Consider the following 24,751-nt stretch of genomic DNA (forward strand, 5'->3'; position numbering starts at 1 on the left):
ATTCAAGCATGTACCAGAACGAACGGCGCGAACAAAAGTTTAAGCACACTATGAGCTTGGTCGCCCGGCTTGTTCTAACTAACAACCCAATGAAAAAAATTTGGTACTGAAGTAGGTACTGACAGCAAGGCTAACCCAGTGGTAGAAAGTCACTTAGCAGAAGGTTATTATTTGGTCGAGATCGATTTATCGGTCATCCTTGAATTCAACAACATAGAAGCCACCAGGTAGCGATCTTCCCATCTTACGGTCGTCTCTATACGTAGTTAAAAACAATATGATTGCTAAAAACTAAATCAAATATCTCCATTTAAAAAAGTTTGAGCAATTGCAGTAGTTAAAATTTTGTTTTATTTACGAAAATGTTTTCAATAAGTATCAAACGCTGAATCAGCTTGACATGCTCTGCAAATTGAATCTGATTGATATGAGTTGAAGGTTTCCAATTTTTTTTGTACGCAACGGGACTGAGCACCAAGTCTTATTCAGTTCTCATAAGACTCTGAGCTGAATCGCGAAAGAGTATTTAGGCAAAACTCTAGCTAGGTGATGGGCTGACGCCTCTCACTGACACTACGTGTACAGTCTTTTTAACTGGTGAGGACTTCCCCATGTTAGGACCCATGATATACACCGGAGTCGGGAAATACCTTGAATATTTTTCTCCATTTTGCTGGGAAGAATTACTTGAAGTTTGGGGTCAAAATTTTTGATCGAACTTCTGATTCTGGTGCAGTTGGAAAATTTGGAGGAAGAAAAATTAAAAATTATCGAAGTAACAAACATTTTTCTTTACTATAACCGTTTTCATTCATTTGCTACACTCACTTTATACCATTGTGTTGATTGGATATGAAGAGTTTCTATCACCATTTTGATGGCAAAGTTATCCTGCTTCTTGTTTAAATAATTTTTTCCACATTTCTATCTCAACGACTCTTCCAAATGCACTCTTCGAAATGCATTCCTTGCTCGAAACTTTTTCCAGAATTTGAAAAAAGTGCTGCCAGTTTCAGTACCCTGCTCATAGCACCAAATGATGCATATATAACCATCTAACTCCATGAAATTGAAATCACAATGTGCCTCTAACATCTTGCAAAAAATCAAATTTCCTGCGTTGGAAAAAAGTTCTCTAAATAGACAACTGTCATTTCTTGTATTTGTACACAAAATTGTAGATGTGTCGGATCATAAAAGTCCGTCACTATGCTTTTCCAGTTCACTAATAAGTTAAAAACTGTTTGAAAGAAAGACTGAGGTTTTTCGAATTTTTCCCCATATTTAAAGTGGTACAACAATCTCAAAAAAATTAGTCATAGTTTGTTTGGCACCATTTATGGCCCTTGAAAGATTACTAAGGAAAACTAACCCGGGTAACTAAATATACTCTTGAACTAAAATTTTCAGCTCATCAAAAAAAATTTAGTGTTGTTTCTTATACTAATAATAATGAAAAAAGAAGCGTAGAAATGAGTATATTTCGCATATCAAACAGTCAATTAAATCAGTCACGAAGTTAATGAAGTGGTTAAAAATTCATAATTTTTAAATATAACAGCAATTAATCCAGATAAAAATTAACAAAGTAGAAAAATTATGATAGTTAAAATCGTGAGCGCCATTGAAAAGTTAGTTATACACAAAGCGAAATTGAGCTTGGATAATGTGCACGGCAAATTAATCGATAAAACCAGAGACCAGTGACAGTCAGCAGTTTAACCTTAAACACTCTTTTTTACAGTATTTTCATATAAAATTCTGATTCGACATAACAAACAAATATACGTTAACTTCGATTAATTATGCTGAAAACTGACTAAAGGTGCAGAATTTGTTTAAAAAACAAAGTAAACTTGTTGAATTTTTGGGCATATACTCTGCGTTCAGTCCGCCCATTTTGCTGAACTTATTAAATATGTTTTAGGCACTATACAGCTAGAAATTTCAGAGGTTAAGAACATTTTACGGTGTACAGATTTAGTAAAAATAGCAATTTTTCAAATAAATGGAGCGAAAAAAGATGTAATAACAATTAGGGAAGCCTGTATCAGACACACCTTTAAAATTTGAATTAAAATTCAATAAAATCTAGCCAGGCTTTGAAGATTAGCATTTTGAAAGAAGGTGAAAGCCTGGCTAAGGTTTATTGAATTTTAATTCAAATTTTGAAGTTGTGTCTGATACAGGTTGTGTCTCGTAAAATCGCAAGTCATGGCTCTTTTTTAACTTAAGAAAGTTTTTAAAGAAAGATGAAATCTTCAGTTTTGATTTTGTAACCTCATATAAGGTTTTGACTGTTACTATGATGGATTAAGTTTTGGATCTACCCCCCCCCCCCCCCTCACCCTGTACCAGCATATAACTTTATTTCTTCCCTACGTAAAAGAACATAATTATAAGTGGGAATCATAAACACTCGGGGGAAGGGGGCGAGAAAGAATAATAAATGGGTGGGGGGGGGGGGGGGGGGGGAGGGGGGTTGAGAAAGAAAATCGGAATAGATCCAAGGTGTTTTCATCTTTCAGATAAAACCTTATATGATTGGTTGCAACACAACAGTCGAATTATTGTTTCCTAATTTATAAACAATTCATCTGAACTATAAATGGGCATGTTGAATGACTCAGATATAGATTTTACACTGAATTTTTTTCAAGTTAGTGATGAAGTCGTTTTTTCTCACTAGCACGGCCATGAATTACGTATGAAATATTGCAGTGGGTATGAACTATATGTAAAATGTTCTTTTTACTATGAACTGCATATAAAATATTTTTTTAAATGAATTATGTTGATAAAATGAAGCTTTAAACATAAATATCTTTATATTTTAGATTGTGAGAGGATTCAATTAAGAAGAGCAGCATAGAAAATAAATTTTGAGAGAAATTTCCAAAAAGGTCCGACACAAATGATGAGGGGGGGGGGGGTTGCAACAACTGTTCAAAGCACTCTACTATTAAAAGCACTAACTAATATTATATCAGCAATTAGAATTTGAATAGGATTTTTGATCAGCCTGTGCAGTTGGGTTAGATTGTTTACTTCAGGCGATAAACCATGGGATTTCCAATGAAGTATCGATTTTTATATTGTTGTTATTTGGGTTCAGAATTCAAGAACCTTCGAAACCAGGCTTTCCAAGTTTTCCTCCATTTTTTTCAACCCCTCTCTCTCCAATTCAGTAAGCGCTGCTTTGTCATCTTTTGTCAGTCTCAAGCACTTAAAACTGAGAAATCCTGTCACGAGTTGAACTGTTTCAACACACTGAGAAGCGGAAACTGAAATCTCTGCAAGATCAAGAAGTGTGAACTTTTTGTTGTTCAATTTTGTTTGAAGAACTGCGAAAGCGTCACGTGCTCGATGAGTCAAATCAAGTTTGAAATCAATCACTGTCAGTTGATTTCCAATTTTGTTCATGTCAGTGTCGAGTTTCGCCAACAATTTGTCTTTCCCGGTAAGTTCTTTCTGAAGATTACTTTGACGATCTAGAAAAAAAAAACGTACAAGAAGTACAATAAACAATAAATAAGAGCTATTAATTTTGAAAACGCTTTTTGTTTGAGTGCTTGTTATTATCATGCCCCTCCCCCATTTTAGTGGGCATATAAGTTTTACGCCAGGCACAAGCGCTATTTCTTATACAGTATCACAGTAACATGCTTTATAAAATAACACAATCTCTTTTTTTTGGGGAGGGGGGGGGGGGGATAAAAACACTGGAGGTGGGGAGGGGGCATAATCTGAGCGAACCTAACTTTTAATGTTGATCATATACTAATTTTGCCATAGCGACTGTTTCAACAAGTTCTTATCGTATTTTAATGTTTCCTTTTGGAGTTATATTTAAGAACAATACTTACGCTTTCGCTTTTGTTCCTCAACGGGTATCAAAAAGACACTCCTTCTCCTCTCGTCCGAAAGCAGCAGTTGTTCAGCTTCTTTGTTTTCGTTAAATCTGACCCAGTCCAGGGCATTTTTGCCCTCTTTCTGGTGAAGAAGAAGTTCTTCCGGGAAGTCATGGCTGAAAACAAGTTGGATGATTTTGATATCAACGTTTGGATTTCGGCACAACGAGGTCAAAACCGTGTCTCCCTCTGGCGTTACTACTCGAAGGTGTTCGCTCAAAGCGTTGAACTTTTTCAACAGAGCTACTGACCATTCAAAGAAGTTGAACTTGCTGTTCTCCGAGGCTTTAATGAGCAGTTGCGGAAGTCTTTGAATAATGATCCTCTGGCCTTGTTCTGAGAGAGTTTCCATGAATACATCCATCAGAGTATCAGATTGTTCACAAATGATTTTGTCCACCAGTTGCGATAGAAGCTCTATAGATAAATAAAAATTTTGGGTCTAGCATTTAACACTCCTTTGAAAATAACCCTCACAGAGAAAAATCTCTATAATTTTATTTCACTTCGACCGATATTATTTATTTGGTTCTAATACTTTTTTATCCAGTTCTACGCGCCACTGGTACGCGAGGCCCGGCCAGATGCGTTAAGTCGTGTTTCTTTTAAACAGTCAAGTGCCTATTTTTTCCCGTGGAAATTTATTTCAGATACCAAAACATTTCAAATTTCTTCAAAGGAGCTTAAAATTTATAAAATTTATAAGATTAAAGGCTGACTTCGTTTCTTCTACCTTTTTAATCGCATTCAACATTGTGGTACACAGGTACCAATCATTAACCATTAGTAATCCAGGATGTCTTACAATTTTTCATATTTAGTAACGTTCATGTTTCCCTCCATTCTAAGTTTTTTTTAACTACCACTGTGATGTTTTCACGCAATTAGTACTCTTCAATCAAGTTTTTCTCACGTTGTAGTTGTGATACTTAACCTGTTCGAATGAATTCATAGACCTTTTAAGTGTTCACGAGGTATTCAGTTGCCTTATGACTTTTTTTGAGTTAATTCTTTCCGTAATGTTCTTTCACAATTTTCACTGTCAAGTTCAATACTTCCTGTTGTAATATTTGTAATTGCTGATTGCTTCTTATCACAATAAAAACTTCTAGATTTAAATCGCTAACTGACCTAATTTCTCTCTACAACTAAACTGTGGACGACAAAAATTTTCAGATTCGAATCAGAAAACCCCGTTTGCGATCTCTCTAAGGTTAAAAAAGTCCATATAATTTTAACATTTAGCTGTCATCAACAATTGTTTTTATGCCAGTTATTTGCGAAGCAAATTACAATTAGGAAACTTAGAAAGTGCATGGCGGCCAATTAAACTCTATCTTGATCCAGCTGAATCTATAAATCGCTCAGCGAGCGAAGAGAAATTGCGCTGCTAATTCAAGTGATCAAAGAGAATGAAAAAATTAATTGACAGTAGACAAAGTCTCACTCTATACATGTGAAAAGACATAAGTTTTACTATGCACACAAACGTTTGTTCGGTAAATGCATGGTCGTAGATGGTTAACATTGAAAGTAATGATAAGAGAGTTGATTAATTATTAGCCGTAGCTTCATCGGGATAAGTTTACATGACACAAAGTATTGTTTACCACATCTCCTTTTCCGAAGAAATTAAAAATTGAACAGATTTTTCGTAAAATTGTTGTTTGAAGGAAAATGACATAGCCATTTGAAACAAAAGATATTGCAAAACAAAGTGGAATTTTTCACAAAGATTAATGTGTTTTTTGGTTATCATAGTTACAAGGACCAATTTTCAAAAAATACTCTATATAATTGCTGGTAACCATATCTAAAATATTTTTAAAGAGTCTTGAAGCTAAGTTTAAACATTTTGCTGCTTGTCTCAATGTCATTTTCAGCTTCATGTACAGTTAGTTTCCGCTCATCTTAGTTTTGGAATATGTATGTCTGTGGCACACATCGTATACATGAGGAAAGTTTGCAAATCACAAGCGTATAAACTGGTGGTTGGTTTGTCTGCACTGCGATATCTTAAGTATTTCCAATAGATTTTTGTCAACGGTAAGACCTCTCTTTTTCGTTGACTTATTTTCTGACATTTTATTTCGCAATTATTTCTAAACAATGAACAGTTCCTGATGTGTTGGAGGGACGTCACGATCAATTCCAATTCCATGTTTACGGAAGAAGAGCATATTCAATTATTTTCTCTTATGGGTCCTTGGGCCTTACCAAATGTTCGATTATGTTTTTGTGGAGGAACTGGTGTATCGTTAGAATTTGCTGATGTATCTTGCCTTGCGATTGATATTGTTTGGCTCATTTTTGGCGCCTGCACTGCATCTGATTGTGGTTGCCGTGTTCTTTGTAAACACACTCACATCGCGCAAGAAACATTAGAAATACGATGGCAATCATGCCGATATTCAAATTTCTTTTTTGTTTCGTCTGGTACATTCAACGTTTTCAGATGTCCCTCGCGTGCCTGTTCTTTCTTTTCCGTTATTGCTCCAGAGAGCCGAGTTAGCCTGGGTTTCGCATACTCTACTAAACCTGTTAAATTTGGCCTTGGTGTTGCTAAATAATGGGTTGTATATTTTTAACGTCCTAGTAAATTAGTTTTTTTTAGCGCGTAGTCAGTCGGTTTGATAAGCGTCGTTCCAATTGCAAGTACCACATCTAGGTTTTTAATCTTTTTCGTTCGTCTACTTTTGGGCTTTTATTCTGCATGTTTTTGCTGAAAATAAAATGGTTTTTAGGAACTGGTAGCCTAAAATTTGGGTGATGAATCATTCTCTTTGCGCTTTGCGAATACTGTTTTTTTAAAATAAAAAAAATGCTTCCTAATTCACCTTGTGTCCTTTTTCGCTTAGCTTTGTATCGCTGCGCAACCTCTGCTCCCACTTTTTTTGCATATTAGCTGAATACTCTATCGTTCGAATACCTCTAAATTTTTCTAAATCCTCTTTCATATGCTGATTAATTTGAATCTAGTTTATTTCCTTTTTTGCTCCAAAGTCTACTAAGTTTGAGACCAACATCTTTATTTGTTTTCATAAAATATTTCGAAATGTGACTGAGCTTAAACACGTTTTTAACTTAAAAGCTGACTCTTTTATTCTTGCTAGTCGTATTTTAACTGTTTTCATGAACTTTTCAATTATTCTTTTTATGTATTCGGGGGGGGGGGGGGGGTTGTTGCCTAGAATGGTACCCTTATCTATTTAACGACTGCATCTAGCGTTGTGAGGCTTACTAACAGCATCTTTGTGAACAATTTTTAATAATGCGTAGTTGAATATCACTGCAGAGATCGTCTGTTGTGTTCTGTTTAGTATCTGGCAAAGAATTAGCATCTGTGAAAGATTTGTCGGAACAATCGTCGAAACTTTTTATGGTCCTGTCTGGTCCTGCAAACTGACTTCTACGGGTAGTTGCCTGTTTGTTTTGTGTCAACGGTTCTTCTTCAGAACTCTGCGCTTTTAGTAATTTTACAATTTGACTGTACAACCAGTTAAAATTTGACATCGACTGATTTGGAATGCAGCCGAAGTTACAAAGCAGTTTTTGTTTGACTTTTGTGACCAATGGTGGACTAAGTGGAGTTTCTAATTTTCTGATTCTCTCATGCCCCAGTGATCGTGGAATTTTTATCGTCTAAGATCTGACAAATTTCTGGCAAAACCATCCTGCTAATAGCCTGTAAGGGGATGCATTTTCTTATCAGATCTGATAAGACGTTTATCAGATATTATACGATAAAAATTCCTCTTATAAGATCTTACACGATAAAAACTCCTATATAAGATCTTACACGATAAAAATTCCTCTTATAAGATCTACACGATAAAAATGCCTCTTATAAGATCTTACACGATAAAAATTTACCCTTATATAAATTCCTGAAGTATGGTAAATTCTTCATATTGAAGACAATTCAGAGTTGCTGTCAAGCAGTAGCCGAAAAACTACAGCTTGCAACACTTAAATGTCAGAGCAACAAAGAGAAAAATATCTTATACTGTCTTGTATGACTTATAAGATATTGTAAAAAAGATTATTTGAGTTGCAGGGGCTTTCTCCGAAGCGGTGATTATCAAACGAGGCCGAATTTTTTTTTCAAAGACCAAAACTATCTAGGTCTAGCTAAGTTTAGCCATAGTACCCAGTTAAGACTCACACTGAAACTGCCGCCAAAACAGAGTCAACAAGCATTTTTTTGTTTCATAATTGGTTAGCTGACCGATTCTTTTTTTACTTTCATAGGACCTTGACTACGTTATACGATTATATTGAAAAAAAAAGAAACATGTCAAATCAGATCTTACACGATAAAAATTCCGTCTTATCAGATCTCACACGATAAAAATTCTGGTAAGGGGAATGTTTATCTTATAAGATGTCTTATCAGATCTTACACGATAAAGATTCCTCTTACCAGAATTTTTATCGTGTAAAATCTGATAAGAGGGATTTTTATCGTGTAAGATCTGATAAGATCTTGCACGATAAAAACTCTTAGTCAGCATCTTATCAGATCTTACACGATAAAAATTCCACAATCCCTGGGGTGTTCACTGCATTGCCTATTAATTGGTTCGTGTATTTAGTCAGCTATCACAGTGAAAGTCGAGCTATTTGAAAGCTAAATTTTGCTGGATCTATAGCGCGGGGTCGCTGTAGCTTGATACAGTTCATAGAAAATGTTTAGCGCTCTGTTTCATTGCGTACTTTTTTGCAACAATGACCTCGTCCTCATATTTTGAGATCTTTCAACAGCTTTGATCCTGTATCGTAATTTTTTTTTTACGAAACTCGCTTTTGAACCTGGTACGTGATCAATAGTAAAAACGAATGGTAACAGTTTCTCGAACCATCATGTTGAAGGACTGTTATGTGGTTTATTGGATCTATGGTCTTTCAAAATAGAAAGCAAGGCTTTATGGTAAGTAGTTAGCTTCAAAAGACGTTTTTATGGATAAAATTAAAACTAATCAAGTGACAGCACATCTGCTACTAATTCCAATTCCTTTAAAATGTATCGTTAGTCAACAAAATTGAGAAATTGCGATGCGAAAGCTACTGTCCTCTTTCATTGTTTTGTTTTTCTAAAGATCCGCCCACTACTTGTCAATTCGCAGTTCACTCATTCCGGGCCTCCAGTGTTGGGTTTAAGTGCTTATTTTCCCTAGCCGCTGCAGTTTTCTTATAAAGGGAAGCCCTTGTGGTATAGATGGAAAATTCATTGTATCATTTTGCGGTGCTAATTTTTATTAACATTATTTATTCAAAATTTAGTTCTCTTTCCTGTTCAATTTCATGGATTATTTCTTTCAATTCAATTCGAAAATCAAGTCTTAATCCTTCATGCCTTTTTCATTTTCTTTTCAAATAGATGTGATATGTTTTCTGTCCACGTTGTCCACCTTGCAGATTACCGCCAATTCCTTACTTAGTTGTGATGTTGTAAATGTTGCGTTATCAAATTGATTACCAAACCCATTGTTAAATTCAGAGTTTCTTTCTCGCGAATCCTAATACAATTTTCAGTTGTTGATTCTCTTTCTTCCGAACTTCGCACCGCGGATAAAAGAGCTAACTTAAAGTTGACATTCGCTAAGCGAATCACTAGTACTAAATTAAAAGCCATATCCCTGGAGCTGATACCACCAAGAGGTTGCTAAAGAGTTGAATTAATTCATTCAATAACAGTAAGTGTGATTTCGCGTCGAGAATACACAGGCAAATTGGAACAAACAATTTCGGCAGTTTGCCTACCGAATCAAATAACTAACACAGAACACGAATTCTGTACGACATGGCTCAGCCAGCCCGCGAATCTCGCAAGACTCCACTTTCAATCGAACCCCTCTGGGTAAGAGCTACTTCCGATCCACCGATTCGATGGGAAAAATGGCGCATGCAAGTTAGGTTTGCCATTCTCGCAAGAGAACACATAACAATAGACACCTTGCTCCAAACGAAACCAACTCATGGTAAACTGCCATCTGAACCAAAATACGAAACTGCTATCGAGAATGAAACCGAACACACAAAGCGAAGTCGTCATATTCGAGGTATTCAGTGGAAACTTCAATGGGAGTTAAAGTGTCAGAAAAAACTGAAGCAGGTTTTTTTGTGGCGAAAGACCGTGGACACTCTGCGACCAGAAATGTGTCTCCCTTCTTTATCTTAGTATCGGAACTGAGGGCCGCCGTATTTTGACACAAAAATTTCCACACGACAATATTTACGATCTATCAACTTTGAAACTTTGGTAAATATTGGAAATCGCTTTCATTCGGCCCCGTAATATCACTTTAGATTGCTAAGTCTTTTTCTCCAGGAAACAAAAGAACGGCGAAACAGTGGATCATTTATATAGTGTTCTCAAGGAACTTGCAGAGAATTGCGATTTTGAAAATCGCGCGTAGGCAATCATAAAAAATATTTCATCACCAACTTGCTTGATGACGATATTCAACGAGAAATCCTACGAGACACAGTGGAACTTGAAAGAGCACCTAGCATTGCAGTCAACATTGAGATGTGTCATCAGAACAAGCAAAGAATTCCGTCCAACAATAGCAACACTGGATTTAATGTGGTACAACAATTCACCAGATTTTTCGGCGCGAATACTCGCTTGAACCAGCAGACCAGATCCAATTTTGATCGCGAATCAACTGGTATTTGTAGAGGTTGTGGACTAAAATGGACATCAACACATCGTCAGTTTTGTCCAGCATTGGGTAAGGTTGTAGCCATTGTGGTTTCCTGCACCACTTTGCAAAGGTATGTCGGAAAAAACAGAATATTTCCAAAAATCCTCAACGAAGTAACGCATCAATAATGTCGAAAACTTAGAGAATACAGAACAATCTGGTTATCAAAATATGAGTTTCATAAACTATAACGAACAATTTAAGTCGAAATTCATCTGATGACAATTATATCGCAATGATAGAACATATTAATTAAATGCAAATCTCGATTGGAAACTTCACAATAACAATTGGCAACACAGACTGTATTTTGCTCCTCGATTCAAGCAGTTGATATATTATCATAAAAAAATCACTTGCTAGGCAAACAATGTTTAACTGCATTCAAGCCCAATGGTCAGAGAAAAAACATCTTGAGCTTAAATCCTTTTCGAATGATATTGTGGAAACGTTAGGTACACTGCAAAATCCAGTAAAATGTAACGATTGGAAAATCCATAAAACAAAAATAACAGTATTTGCTGACGGTTTTCAAACCATCTTAGGACGAGATTTGTTCGACCAACTTGGCATAACAGTTTCACAAAAATTGTATTCAAAAACTGAAGTAAACGCAATCGAAACACCTTGTGGGTTAAAACAGTCAATAGCTAAAGAATTTCTTGATTTAATCACAGGAAATGTAAAAACTAAACACCATACGGTCAACTGAAAATTTCATAAAAAATCGTGTCACTCATCAAAAGGGAAGAGAAGTGCCCATTCATCTTCAACCGAAAGCAAAAATTAAGCTTGAAAATCTGCTAATGAAGGACATATTGAAATATTGTCCAAATGTTCCGACCGATGCTTCATTTCCCCGATCGTCATTAGAGTCAAAAAAGATCACTCCATCAAAATCGCTTTGGATTTCATAATTCTAAATACATCAATACACAAGAACAAATACCAAATGTCTAATATTGATTCGCCAATTTAGACCATTTCGAAAACACTGTCAAACCCGCCGCAAGAGACAGCTTATTTTAGAACATTAGATTTGCAGTACGCATACAGTCAACTCAATTTACACGCTGATACGGCTCGCCATTGCAATTTCAGTATTGTCAGCTGTGGTATGACAAGCATTTGTTGTTTCATGGGTTGACTGATATGCCGGTCGATTTTCAGAAAGTTGTAGATTGTACCTTAGCCGGTCTCAATAAAACAATTTATTTTCTGGACGATATCTTAATAGTGAGCAGAGGTAGAATTGAAGATCATTTAGACTTGTAAGAAAATGTCTAATTAAACTTGATGAAGAAAATCTCCGCATTAAGTTAGCCAAATGCCACTTCGCAAAAGATCAAATTGAACGGCTCAGTCATCGTATAACACAATTGAGAATAACTTCATTATCAAACAAAACCGCTTCAATTCAACAACTCATTTCTCCAACAAACTTAAAAAGATGAGGTCTTTTATGGGATTTGTTCATCATCTCGGTAAATTTATACCTAATTTGTCTCAACTTTGCCACGTCTTTCAACCGTTGCCGAAGAAAGACACTAATTTTGTTTGGACTGATGAGCATGAACAACATTTTAACATAATTAGAGCAAAAACTGCAGAAGAAGTAACAGAAAACAAACATTTTAATCCAGATCTTGAAACACGAATTAAAAGCAACGCCTCTAGAAAAAGTTTTGGGTTGCGCCCTCGAACAGCGAACTCTAGATGACTGGCATACAGTAGCATTCGCCACGCGTTTCCTGAATTTTGTTAAAGAACGTTATAGTATTAAAGAACTCGAACTGTTGGGAGTAGTCTGGCCAATTGAATTTTTTAAATATTATCTTTACGGTAAGCTTTTTACTGTCATAACAGATTATAGAGCATTTTTGTCTATGATGAGAGAAAATAGCCCAAATAAATCTTATAATAGTGGTCTCACTCAATGAGTTGGTCGTGTACTGCCTTTACCATTTTCAATCGATCATCTACCTGGTGCGAAAAAGGGATTAGTAGACTATATTTCACGTGAGCTGCAGCAAAAAACTATGGATATACGACTTATGTCAAACAATTCATAGTTGCCAAATTAGACGCTATAAAACAAAGTGCAAAACGCTTTTTGCTTAATACGGAAAAATATAAGGATTTCGCGGAGCGATATGAGCTTATAAAAACGGACGCAAAAAGTTCCAGCGAAAATTTATTTAGTGAATTTGCACCGCGAAAGTGCGAATATTCGGAAATTACTAATCGTGACAACATTATTAGCCAATTAACACCAAATTGTTGTAATTCGTCTACCGTAATCCAGACAACCTACATTCCAAGCTCGCTTTTTGCCTTTAATCGCCCTACAGAACAGTTGAATAAATCTTTCTCGAATTTTAACCGTATTGCTAAATCATTCCAATCCGTACTAGTGATGTCACCATCAGATAAAGAAACGCTGTGCCAAATCAAACAAACAACACCGTCGAAGGTTCGTTCCGCCGATTGATCCGGCCCTTCGACAGCACCAACCGCCCCTGTGACACCTTCAGCACCGGGGAAGGATACCACAAATGTCATCAACACGTCGTTCAGTGAAGACCTCTACACGGACTCATTCAATTTCGCGCTCTCAATGAACATTTCGAGTACTCTCATGGCTATCCTGACGTCAAAAGATATCATCCTTAAAGAGGTGAGGGACTGCATCAATACTGGAAACGAGGACCGTTGCCGCCAAATAAGTCCGTATATTCACAGTTATTGGAAAGACCTCCATGTGAAGAATGGCTGTGTTTGTGTGGACGATCGCATCGCCATCCCGAACTCCATCAAGGAAGCGTATGTTGAAGCAATCCACGCCACACATCCCGGGAGTTGGAGATGACAGACAAATGGCGGTACACGCATGGTGGCCGTTCATGCAACGGGATCTTCTCTCAAAGACGGCCAAATGTAACCCCTGCTGTCAAAATTGGTGAAAATTTAAAGTCTATCATACCTTCTAGTAAAATGCACCACTAAAATTATGTAAAGTACCCAATGAAGAAATTCAAATAGGTTTCGGTGGACCAATATATAATGAAAAAGTCGAGAGGTTTATTTCCTTGCCTTTATAGACAAGGGTTGATCGCCGCACAGAATGCCTTATTTTGTCAGCTTCTGACGATTGAAGTCCCTATGAAGCTTGTATTTCGTGTTTTAGAGCTTTCTGTCAAAATCCTGACTGTCCAATCTAGCCTGAATAACATCTTATTACTTCTATTCTGTGGGATGGCGGACTTGATGACGTTTGCTTTTTTCTGAGTTCATTGAGAAAAGTTTTATCAGTGGCGAGAAACTTCAATTTTCTTGAATGTCAATTAACCCATCGAGGAGAGGCTCATGTTCTATTCCACGAGTCGCAGTGTGCTGACTGAGCTGTAGAACCAACGAGTGCTATCCTAGCTCCTATTCTGAGCATTTGATCCAGCAGTGACACTATTAAAACTAAGAAAAATAAGAGAAAAATTAGTATTAGGACAGTGGACAAATTTTGTCTTTAGAAGTTTAAACGGAGATAAGTTATCACAGTGCTTTTGTTTGTTGCTCAATATAAAGTCCAAGTAAACTCCGTCAAGGAAAAATGATTAAACTGTTTATTTTCATTAGTGAGGTTCTCAACATTTTTTGTCTATGGTGTTTCTCTATGGTTCACAGGTGAGCCAATCTAATATTTTTTTTTGTTAAAAGAGTAAATCTTATTGTTGAAAACCACTTCATTGTCTCATTTCAATGATAAAAACTACTTGTGATTTCATTTCAGTAAAAAACTATTTCTTGGGTTCTCAATTCTGAAACGTCTTGTTCTCTCTGCTTTATGGCCATTGGTACCAATCTCCAGAAAATTTCTTAGTTTCTAAAGATTCCTTTTTTAATCCCAAATTAAAAATGATTAAAGGTTTTTTCGGGCAGCTAATAAAGTTGGTCTCAAAACTTTACCTATACTGCACGTCAATTCAATTACAAAAAGGTGGTTGAACTGTTTTATGAAAAACAAAAACCTAAAACTGACTGACAAAATGGAACAAACAATAGCAGAGTTTTTTAAAATAGTGCGCACTGCTGAAACGAAATCCGGATCACAGCATAATGATAAATTTATCATGGTGTTTTTCTCTGAGCGACTCTTTATACTATTTAATGTTAATATTGGAGGTTGATAAAATCTTTTTGTACTTTTTGATGACGTGCCTGATACATTTATGAAATTGAGATACAGTTCTATGAGATTCAGATGCACTAACTCTTTGTCCTAGAGTTGCAACAACTACTGTAAACTGTCTAATCGGGAATTGATTTGTGACGCACTTCACTTTTGTTTTCTGCAACAGCTGTTAACCGACTGCTGAGTTTATTAAACAATTTGCGTCCAAACAGTTCCTTCACTTCTACCACAAACTGGGTGTTATGTGTCTACTACTCTTTATTTTGTTCTGGTGCTAAAACGCAGTCTTCGTTTGAATTCATTGATGAGAAAGTGTTCTCTGAGTTTTTGAGTTCAATGGTGGCCAATAAGCTGCTTGACATTTTCATTTTTTTGGCAAATAATCAGTTAACAAAATAGCAGTCGCTACCTGAGTCCAGGAGCGTTTTAGAACCTGTTTTCGATTTTCTGGGACTTTTTTTTGAGGTGCGGTACTTTGCTCAGTGAAAAATTCAAATTATATTCATAGTGATCATCGGTTGAACTATAAATTGAAGCATCCCGCTGGATAAAATTTTCCATTTCAATCACAGAATCATCATTTGTTGACACGACTATCCGTCGGATTAATCTGTTAATTGGGACATCCTGGTTCCAGGGGCAAGTACTTTTTTTCAAGAAAGCTGGCTAATTGATTCAGGAGACCAGAAAGATTTCAATTCTTGAAGTTCGCTGCACGCCATACTTGTGATTTGTTGTCAGTTTTAGCGGCAATTTCTGCTTGTCATCAATACATCATTGATACCCATTTCATTAGAGAACATCTATGCACTATTATGGATCTTTGCCCGAAACAGACCTTCAATGGTTAAGAGAAGAGGTGACAAAACAAAAGGAAACCAAGAAAAGCAGTCGAAATTCAACACACAAAAACTAGAAAAACTGAGAACTGATTTATTTATCTTAAACGCTTGTATCATCCATTATTAATTCAAATAAGCACAATCATTTTCTGAGTATACCTAAGGCGGTCAATGTGACATTCTGGCGTAGGTTTCAGTGGTATCCGGTACGTTATTGATTAGGTATCAGGTAGGTTTTCGGTAGGCCCAGGTAGGTATATGGTAAGTTTTCAGGTATTCAGCTAGTTTTACCGATAGTTTTCTCTGCTGTTATCAGGTAGGTTTAAGTGGTATCAGGTAGGTTATTGAATAAATATCAGGTAGGTTGCAGGTAGGTTCCAGGTAGGCATATAGGTTTTTTAAAAGTAATCGGTTAGGTTTTCAGGTAGGTTCCTCTGGTGGTATCAGGTAGGTTTCAGTGGTATCCGGTAGGTTATTGAGTAGGTTTCAGGTAGGTTGCAGGTAGGTCCAGGTAGGTATTTGGTAGATTTTAGGTATTCAGCTAGTTTTTTTTTCAACTAGTTTTTCAATTTGGTCTCTGGTTAGGTTTCAGGTAGGTATCTAGTAGGTTTTTAGGTAATCAGGTAGGTTTTCCAGGTAGGTTTTGCAGGTTCTAACAGACTTGTTGAAAAATTTCGTAGCGCTTCGAAGAAAGAAGCTGTCTTTGTTAGACCGGTGAAATTCATTGGTTTTTACTAGAACTGGAAAATCCACAGGAAGTAACAACCAAACAATGATCTCCTCAAATTCGTAGACACAATACTCAGACGACAACATTGAAAGTCACAAGCAGGTCTCTGAAGATCCCCATTTAAAACGTCTGACCAACTGAAAGTTGATTTACGAAAGTGAAATCGAGTGGCATATCGAATTTTTTACATCCGGCACTTACTGCGGCGGGGACTCAGAAACAGTCGAGGAAACTCTCCTTAAAATCAAGGAAATTCAGGAGAAGTACGATTTTACAATTCAAGAATTTTTAGACAAAGCACCATCATCTGACGCAGAAAATCTATGCTCTCATTTGAGCAAACACAAATTCAAGATACGGAAGACCACTTCCGCATATCGAAAATACAAAAAGGAACTTGTGTCCGCACCACAAAGCAACCAATCAAATAACATACCGAGGGTGACCTTTGACAACAGTAGTTATCAAACTCATACTGACGCATCCCTAACTACCAATATTTTCTCAGCACCCTCTAAATACAGTTCTTACAGTAAATCCTTCCCTAACAATGCTGCACCCAGTAGCCTAATGGGAGATTCAAACACAATTTTGCCGCCAGCAAATTTGTCGCAACAACTCACCACCACATCTTCTGACGTATCAAGCACCAGCACCATCAACAATGCCTTGTCTGGAGTTACCTTTGGTGGCTTGAATTCCATTTCCGCAAAAATCAACGGCGCATTTCGCTCATTCCATATTTCTCATCCGGCGGCCCAAGCTTCTTCTTCGAATCCGCCAATCAGAACTTCGCAACCATCCTTTACACTTCCAACAGTTGTTATTGTGCCACAGACTCCTACCTCAATGTCTTCTTGTTTTCAGAAATCGGTTCCGAAGTTACAGGCAACCAGGTTTGATGGAAACCCATTAAAATGGTTAAAGTGGTTCAGTGTGCTTCAAGCAACAATTGATCGTTCTCCAATGTCCTCTGCAGAAAAAATGATTCATCTGCAATCGCATGTGATTGGAGAAGCAAAAGCACTGCAGAACGGCTATGGCTACAATGGCAGTCTGTACGCACCCACTTTAGCACGTCTGGAAGAACATTTTGGTAATGCGAACAGGATTGTCAATGCCTTCCGCGAAAAACTGTCACATTTTAGACGCCCTAACCTGACAATCCCAGACAGTTATACGCAGTTCACTGCTTTCGTTTTAACCCTTGTGGACACATTTGAGCAACTTGGATTCAACCATGGCATACATTCCACTACATATGTCAATCAAGCCTCAAAAAAGCTTCCAACACCAGTCCGCTTGGCATGGAATAAGCACGTTTTGGAAAGAAGTTTACTTCAACCATCTCTGAAAGAGCTTTCGGAGTGGCTTCTATAATCTTTGAAAAGGCTTGCAGAGATCGGCCCACCTCTTCTGCATCAGCTCAATCTCCAAGCACTGATTCAAATGCCTTTAACAACCCTTGGAAGCAATCGAATCAGCAAAACCAATTCAATCGTCCGTCCAACAGATCACAACAGGATCAGCGCACAAACCCGTCAAATAGCTTTCAACCAAGCTCTTCAAAAGGTGTCATTTGTCCAAACAACGGTAGCTGTCAGTATTTATACAAATGTTCTTATTTCGAAGATCTATCTCCACTCGATAGACGAGAACACGTGAAAAAATTGAAACTATGTTTCAACTGCTTTGGTATTCACCATGTACAACAAGGCACATCAAAAAATGTTTGTCGCTCTGGAGACTGCGGCAAAAAGCACCACAAAAGGCTCCAAGAAAGGTTCATTGCAAAAATTATAGCAAAACGATCCTCTTCAACAGTTATATCGGTTCAACTGCATGGCACAGGTCAAGTTGCTTTCTTACCAGTTTAACTGTATAACGGGGAGAAAACGTTTGAGACATATGCTTATCTTGACAACGGAAGTCGCCAGCGCCTCCTCCTCCAATCCGCAGCTCTGATTCTAGGTATTGATATGAACACTTTTGGCAAGACGCCTATTAGTGGCTACCACACAACAAAGAAAATAGATTGTTCTCCAGTGTCTTTAAAAATTAAACTTTATCAGTCTAATAAGACACCAATCCTTGTAAACGAAGTCTTGGCAGTACCCGATTGGAATTTGAACACTGTTAACACTAATGAGCTGAACAATCTTTGCAAGAAATTTGAACATTTCAATCACATTTTGTTCCCCAATGTTGATGAAAATAAAGTCTCTCCATTACAGTAAGGTAATTAAATGACCAAAAAACATGCCCTGGACTGTAGAAACTCCTCTAAGATGGACATGTGCAGGTAAAACTAGCGTAACAGCAGATCAACAGAATCCAGTGTTCAAAACACAAATCAACTGTCATCCTCATCTAGATAATGAACTCTTCACAAAAGTACAACAGTGGATGAAAATTGAGAACTACGGTATAGGTTCATCAAAAAGGGCTATGTCTAAAAAGGATGAAAAAGCTCAGCAAATCCTTGAGTTGACTACAAACTTTTCTGATGGTCACTACAAAATAGGCCTTCTTTGGAAGGAAAACGCCAAGTTACCGAACAACAGATGGCTAGCAGAAAAACAGTTAAAACAATAAAACAAAAAGCTCTCAAAATAACCAGATTTACAAAGTATGTACGAGGAGACGCTCCAAAAAGATCTTCAAAATGGTTATGTTGTCAAAGTTGATCCAGCTACAGACAAAGAAACAGCATGTTCTTATCTTCGTCATCATCCCGTTTCAGATGAAAACAAACCCGGAAAAATCAGGAGAATCACCAATGCATTCAGTGTTTTTCAAGGTCAATCCTTGATTTCAAACCTTTTGAAGGGACCCGATTTGTTGAGTAATCTTGTGGGAGTCATTTTGAGATTCCGCGAGCAACAAGTTGTATTTTCAGCAGACATTGAGCAGATGTTTATGCAAATTAAAGTTGCTCCCTCTGATCGTGCGTTTCTTCGGTTTCTCTGGAATCACAATGGCAAAACCGAAGAGTATAAACACACACATATCTTCGGCGCAACATCTTCCCCATGCATAGCGTCCTACGCTCTTCGTCGTTCAGCACGTGACAATCAGAACAAATTTCCTCAAGTGTTACACGTCGTTGAGCGTAATGTCTGCATGGATGACCTATATACCTCGACAGCAAACGTTGAAAGTGCTGTAAACTTTATGAACAGCACCAAAGAGTGTCTTTCACATGGTGGTTTCAACCTCACAAAGTCGAACTCTAATTCAGACGCGTTCTTGAAAATCGTCGCAAACGAAAAACTTTGGAAGCCCGATCTACCATCGCCTCAACTTCAAAAAGTTTTGGGTTTACCGTGGAGCGCAACCACTGACGAGTACATAATTGACAAAAGGCTTTTCAAAAGGTTCCCCAATGATCAATTCACAACACAGAGGAAACTTTTGAAAATCGTCGCTTCAATTTTTGATCCCCTTGGCGTTATAGCCCCTTTAACAATCAGAGTGAGATAAATATTGCAAGCGGCTGAGAATAAAGGTCCACAATGGGACGCACCTCTGGACGTTCAGTAGTTTCCAGATTTTCTCCAATTCAAAAAAGAATTTCCATCTTACCAGAATATCAGCATTCCACGTGCTCTCTTCCGTAGAGAAACAAAAATTCAGTCAACAGCTCTTCACACGTTCACAGACGCTTCAGATTATGCTCTATCAGCAGTGTTTTATCTAAGAACTGAGTACGTTGATAAAACAGTTGATGTAGTGTTCATGATGGGCAAAGCCAGAGTAGCTCCGATCAAGAGGATGACTATTTCAAACCTGGAGTTGCAAGCGTAAGTGTATGGCGCGCAATTAGCTCAGTTTATCAAAGAACAGCAAAATTTGGAAATTGGAAATTACTTTTTCTGGTCCGATAGTACAACTTTACTCCATTGGTTGAGAATTTCCAAAATGCGGCATCGAATTTTTGTTGCCAATAGACTAGCAAAGATTCTCGACGTCTCTTCATCTCTCAATTGGCGCTACATCGCTTCTTCTGATAATCCCGCTGATAATCCCGCTCAAGAGGCTATGCTTTGAGGTTCGACCGATGAATGCAACTTCTCGTTGGTTGAGTGGACCATCATTTCTCCGCTCCGAAGAGAAAGAGTGGCCTTGTCAAGATCTCTTGAAGCATCACCCAATTGTATTCTCAATACAGCCACTGGAAGCCCCTAAACGGTCAACTGAAGGGTGTGTAATAGATATTAAACGTTTTAGCAACTGGAATCAGTTGATAAGAGTGACTGCGTACTGCTTCTTATTCTGCGACCTTTTCAAGAAGCGAAGCAAACATTTGGATCTCTCTCATCAAACTTTTGCGTACAGGTATCTGATCCAGGTATCGCAGATTGAAAATTTTGCAGATGAAATATCTGCTCTACGTAAAGGCAAAGACCTTACAGCATCAAGTCGTTTGAAAGACCTTTGTCTGTATGTTGACAATAATGATCAACTCCGCGCAAAAGGTCGGTTGTCCAAGGCAATGGTTTTAGAGACTGCCCGACACCCAATCATTCTGGATGGTCTAAACCCAATTGTGAAGCTGCTCATCAAGAATTTTCACATTACTAACACTCACTCAGGAGATTAACAAACGCGCTGTCTCCCTATGCAATACTATTGGATTTAGAAATGCCGAGCTGTCGTAAGGCAGACAGTCCGCCAATGCATTCCTTGTCGGCGAATGATACAAGAAATCCAGCAACCTCAAATGTCTGATCTACCATGCGAGCAATTACCAAGTGAGCACCACTTTGTCTTTGCGACGACAGGATTCGACTTCATAGGTCCTTTCTCAGTATCTCAATGCGGCAGACACGCTACACGCTACGTACTTCTGTTCACCTGCTTGGTGGTTAGAGCAGTCCACTTTGAGATAACAGAAAACCTGTCTACAGACTCAACAATGAATTGCATCCGCAGATTCATTAGTCGCCGCGGAAAGCCAAAAAAATTTCCTTCCAACAACAGGAAATCCTTTGTCAGCTCTTGTTCGGAACTAGAGAAAGGTATCGATGCACTCAGAGCATCAGGGGAATTTGCCTCAAAACAACAGTGGATGAAAATTGAGAACTACGGTATAGGTTCATCAAAAAGGGCTATGTCTAAAAAGGATGAAAAAGCTCAGCAAATCCTTGAGTTGACTACAAACTTTTCTGATGGTCACTACGAAATAGGCCTTCTTTGGAAGGAAAACGCCAAGTTACCGAACAACAGATGGCTAGCAGAAGAACAGTTAAAACAATAAAACAAAAAGCTCTCAAAATAACCAGATTTACAAAGTATGTACGAGGAGACGCTCCAAAAAGATCTTCAAAATGGTTATGTTGTCAAAGTTGATCCAGCTACAGCAAAGAAACAGCATGTTCTTATCTTCGTCATCATCCCGTTTCAGATGAAAACAAACCCGGAAAAATCAGGAGAATCACCAATGCATTCAGTGTTTTTCAAGGTCAATCCTTGATTTCAAACCTTTTGAAGGGACCCGATTTGTTGAGTAATCTTGTGGGAGTCATTTTGAGATTCCGCGAGCAACAAGTGGTATTTTCAGCAGACATTGAGCAGATGTTTATGCAAATTAAAGTTGCTCCCTCTGATCGTGCGTTTCTTCGGTTTCTCTGGAATCACAATGGCAAAACCGAAGAGTATGAATACACACATATCTTCGGCGCAACATCTTCCCCATGCATAGCGTCCTACGCTCTTCGTCGTTCAGCACGTGACAATCAGAACAAATTTCCTCAAGTGTTACACGTCGTTGAGCGTAATGTCTACATGGATGACCTATATATCTCGACAGCAAACGTTGAAAGTGCTGTAAACGTTATGAACGGCACCAAAGAGTGTCTTTCACTTGGTGGTTTCAACCTCACAAAGTCGAACTCTAATTCAGACGCGTTCTTGAAAATCGTCGCAAACGAAAAACTTTGGAAGCCCGATCTACCATCGCCTCAACTTCAAAAAGTTTAGGGTTTACCGTGGAGCGCAAGCACTGACGAGTACATCATTGACAAATGGCTTTTCAAAAGGATCCCCAATGATCAATTCACAACACAGAGGAAACTTTTGAAAATCGTCGCTTCAATTTTTGATCCCCTTGGCGTTATAGCCCCTTTAACAATCAGAGTGAGATAAATATTGCAAGCGGCTGAGAATAAAGGTCCACAATGGGACGCACCTCTGGACGTTCAGTAGTTTTCAGATTTTCTCCAATTCAAAAAGAATTTCCATCTTACCAGAATATCAGCATTCCACGTGCTCTCTTCCGTAGAGAAACAAAAATTCAGTCAACAGCTCTTCACACGTTCACAGACGCTTCAGATTATGCTCTATCAGCAGTGTTTTATCTAAGAACTGAGTACGTTGATAAAACAGTTGATGTAGTGTTCATGATGGGCAAAGCCAGAGTGGCTCCGATCAAGAGGATGACTATTTGAAACCTGGAGTTGCAAGCGTAAGTGTATGGCGCGCAATTAGCTCAGTTTATCAAAGAACAGCAAAATTTGGAAATTGGAAATTACTTTTTCTGGTCTGATAGTACAACTGTACTCCATTGGTTGAGAATTTCCGAAATGCGGCATCGAATTTTTGTTGCCAATAGACTAGCAAAGATTCTCGACGTCTCTTCATCTCTCAATTGGCGCTACATCGCTTCTTCTGATAATCCCGCTGATAATCCCGCTCAAAAGGCTATGCCTTGAGGTTCGACCGATGAATTCAACTTCTCGTTGGTTGAGTGGACCATCATTTCTCCGCTCCGAAGAGAAAGAGTGGCCTTGTCAAGATCTCTTGAAGCATCACCCACTTGTATTCTCAATACAGCCACTGGAAGCCCCTAAACGGTCAACTGAAGGCTGTGTAATAGATATTAAACGTTTTAGCAACTGGAATCGGTTGATAAGAGTGACTGCGTACTGCTTCTTATTCCGCGACCTTTTCAAGAAGCGAAGCAAACATTTGACTCTCTCTCATCAAACTTTTGCGTACAGGTATCTGATCCAGGTATCGCAGATTGAAAATTTTGCAGATGAAATATCTGCTCTACGTAAAGGCAAAGACCTTACAGCATCAAATCGTTTGAAAGACCTTTGTCTGTATGTTGACAATAATGATCAACTCCGCGCCAAAGGTCGGTTGTCCAAGGCAATGGTTTTAGAGACTGCCCAACACCCAATCATTCTGGATGGTCTGAACCCAATTGTGAAGCTGCTCATCAAGAATTTTCACATTACTAACACTCACTCAGGAGATTAACAAACGCGCTGTCTCCCTATGCAATACTATTGGATTTAGAAATGCCGAGCTGTCGTAAGGCAGACAGTCCGCCAAGGCATTCCTTGTCGGCGAATGATACAAGAAATCCAGCAACCTCAAATGTCTGATCTACCGTGCGAGCAATTACCAAGTGAGCACCACTTTGTCTTTGCGACAACAGGACTCGACTTCATAGGTCCTTTCTCAGTATCTCAATGCGGCAGACACGCTACACGCTACGTATTTCTGTTCACCTGCTTGGTGGGTAGAGCAGTCCACTTTGAGATAACAGAAAACCTGTCTACAGACTCAACAATGAATTGCATCCGCAGATTCATTAGTCGCCGCGGAAAGCCAAAAAAATTTTCTTCCAACAACAGGAAATCCTTTGTCAGCTCTTGTTCGGAACTAAAGAAAGGTATCGATGCACTCAGAGCATCAAAGGAATTTGCCTCAAAACTCCATATTCTTGATATTGAAATTGAATGGAAGTTTAATCCTCCTCTTGCGTCACATTTTGGTGGCAGTTGAGAAAGGTTGATTCAAGTGTTCAAATTGTCTTTGTACAAGGTCATTGGATCAAGAACACTAACACATGAAACGTTGCCTACCTTCACTTGCGAAAAAGAATCTAACATGAATTCTCGTCCCCTCACAAACACTTCGAGTGACATTAATGATCCACTTCCCCTAACACCAAATCATTTTCTTTTGGGCAGAATCACTGTTATTTTTCAACCGGGTGTTTTTTCGGAGAGAAAGATTACAATCTCAAAGTCTTGGAGAACTTCACAACACTTGGCCGAACACTTCTGGAGCAGATTTCTTAGAGAATATATCCCAAACCAGCAGAAACGTAGGACTAAAGGTTGTCCGAATTTAAAAGTAGATGATCTTGTTTGGGTTTTAGAGCCTCGAGGTTTTAGGCCACTGGCCAAAGTCATTGAAGTATATCCTGGTTCGGACCAAATTGTCAGATCCGTTAAACTAAAAACCGCATTTGGGGAAAAAGTTCGCCCTGTTGTTAAATTAAGCTAAGTTCTAGTTGACTAATTTTTATCATTGATTCAAACACTAATTTACAAGGTTCGCCTCTTTGTAAG

At 38.1% G+C, this 24,751-nt stretch overlaps 1 protein-coding gene across 1 annotated transcript in view; it reads right to left on the reverse strand.

Moving 5' to 3' along the window:
* Positions 1-2,854: 2,854 nt before the first annotated feature.
* The window catches only part of LOC142355211 (uncharacterized), a gene marked incomplete at its 5' end in the record, with an annotated part of 28,828 nt that continues 6,931 nt past the window's right edge, over positions 2,855-24,751 (reverse strand). Inside the window, 2 exons of the mRNA XM_075407443.1 lie at positions 2,855-3,491; positions 3,867-4,328. Of these exons, the coding sequence (XP_075263558.1) occupies positions 3,112-3,491; positions 3,867-4,328 (842 nt within the window). The remainder of the gene's footprint in view (positions 3,492-3,866; positions 4,329-24,751) is intronic.

The sequence above is a fragment of the Convolutriloba macropyga genome, unplaced genomic scaffold (genome assembly GCF_964194025.1).
Source record: "Convolutriloba macropyga unplaced genomic scaffold, txConMacr16.3 SCAFFOLD_653, whole genome shotgun sequence".
Classification (NCBI taxonomy): Eukaryota; Metazoa; Xenacoelomorpha; order Acoela; family Convolutidae; genus Convolutriloba; species Convolutriloba macropyga.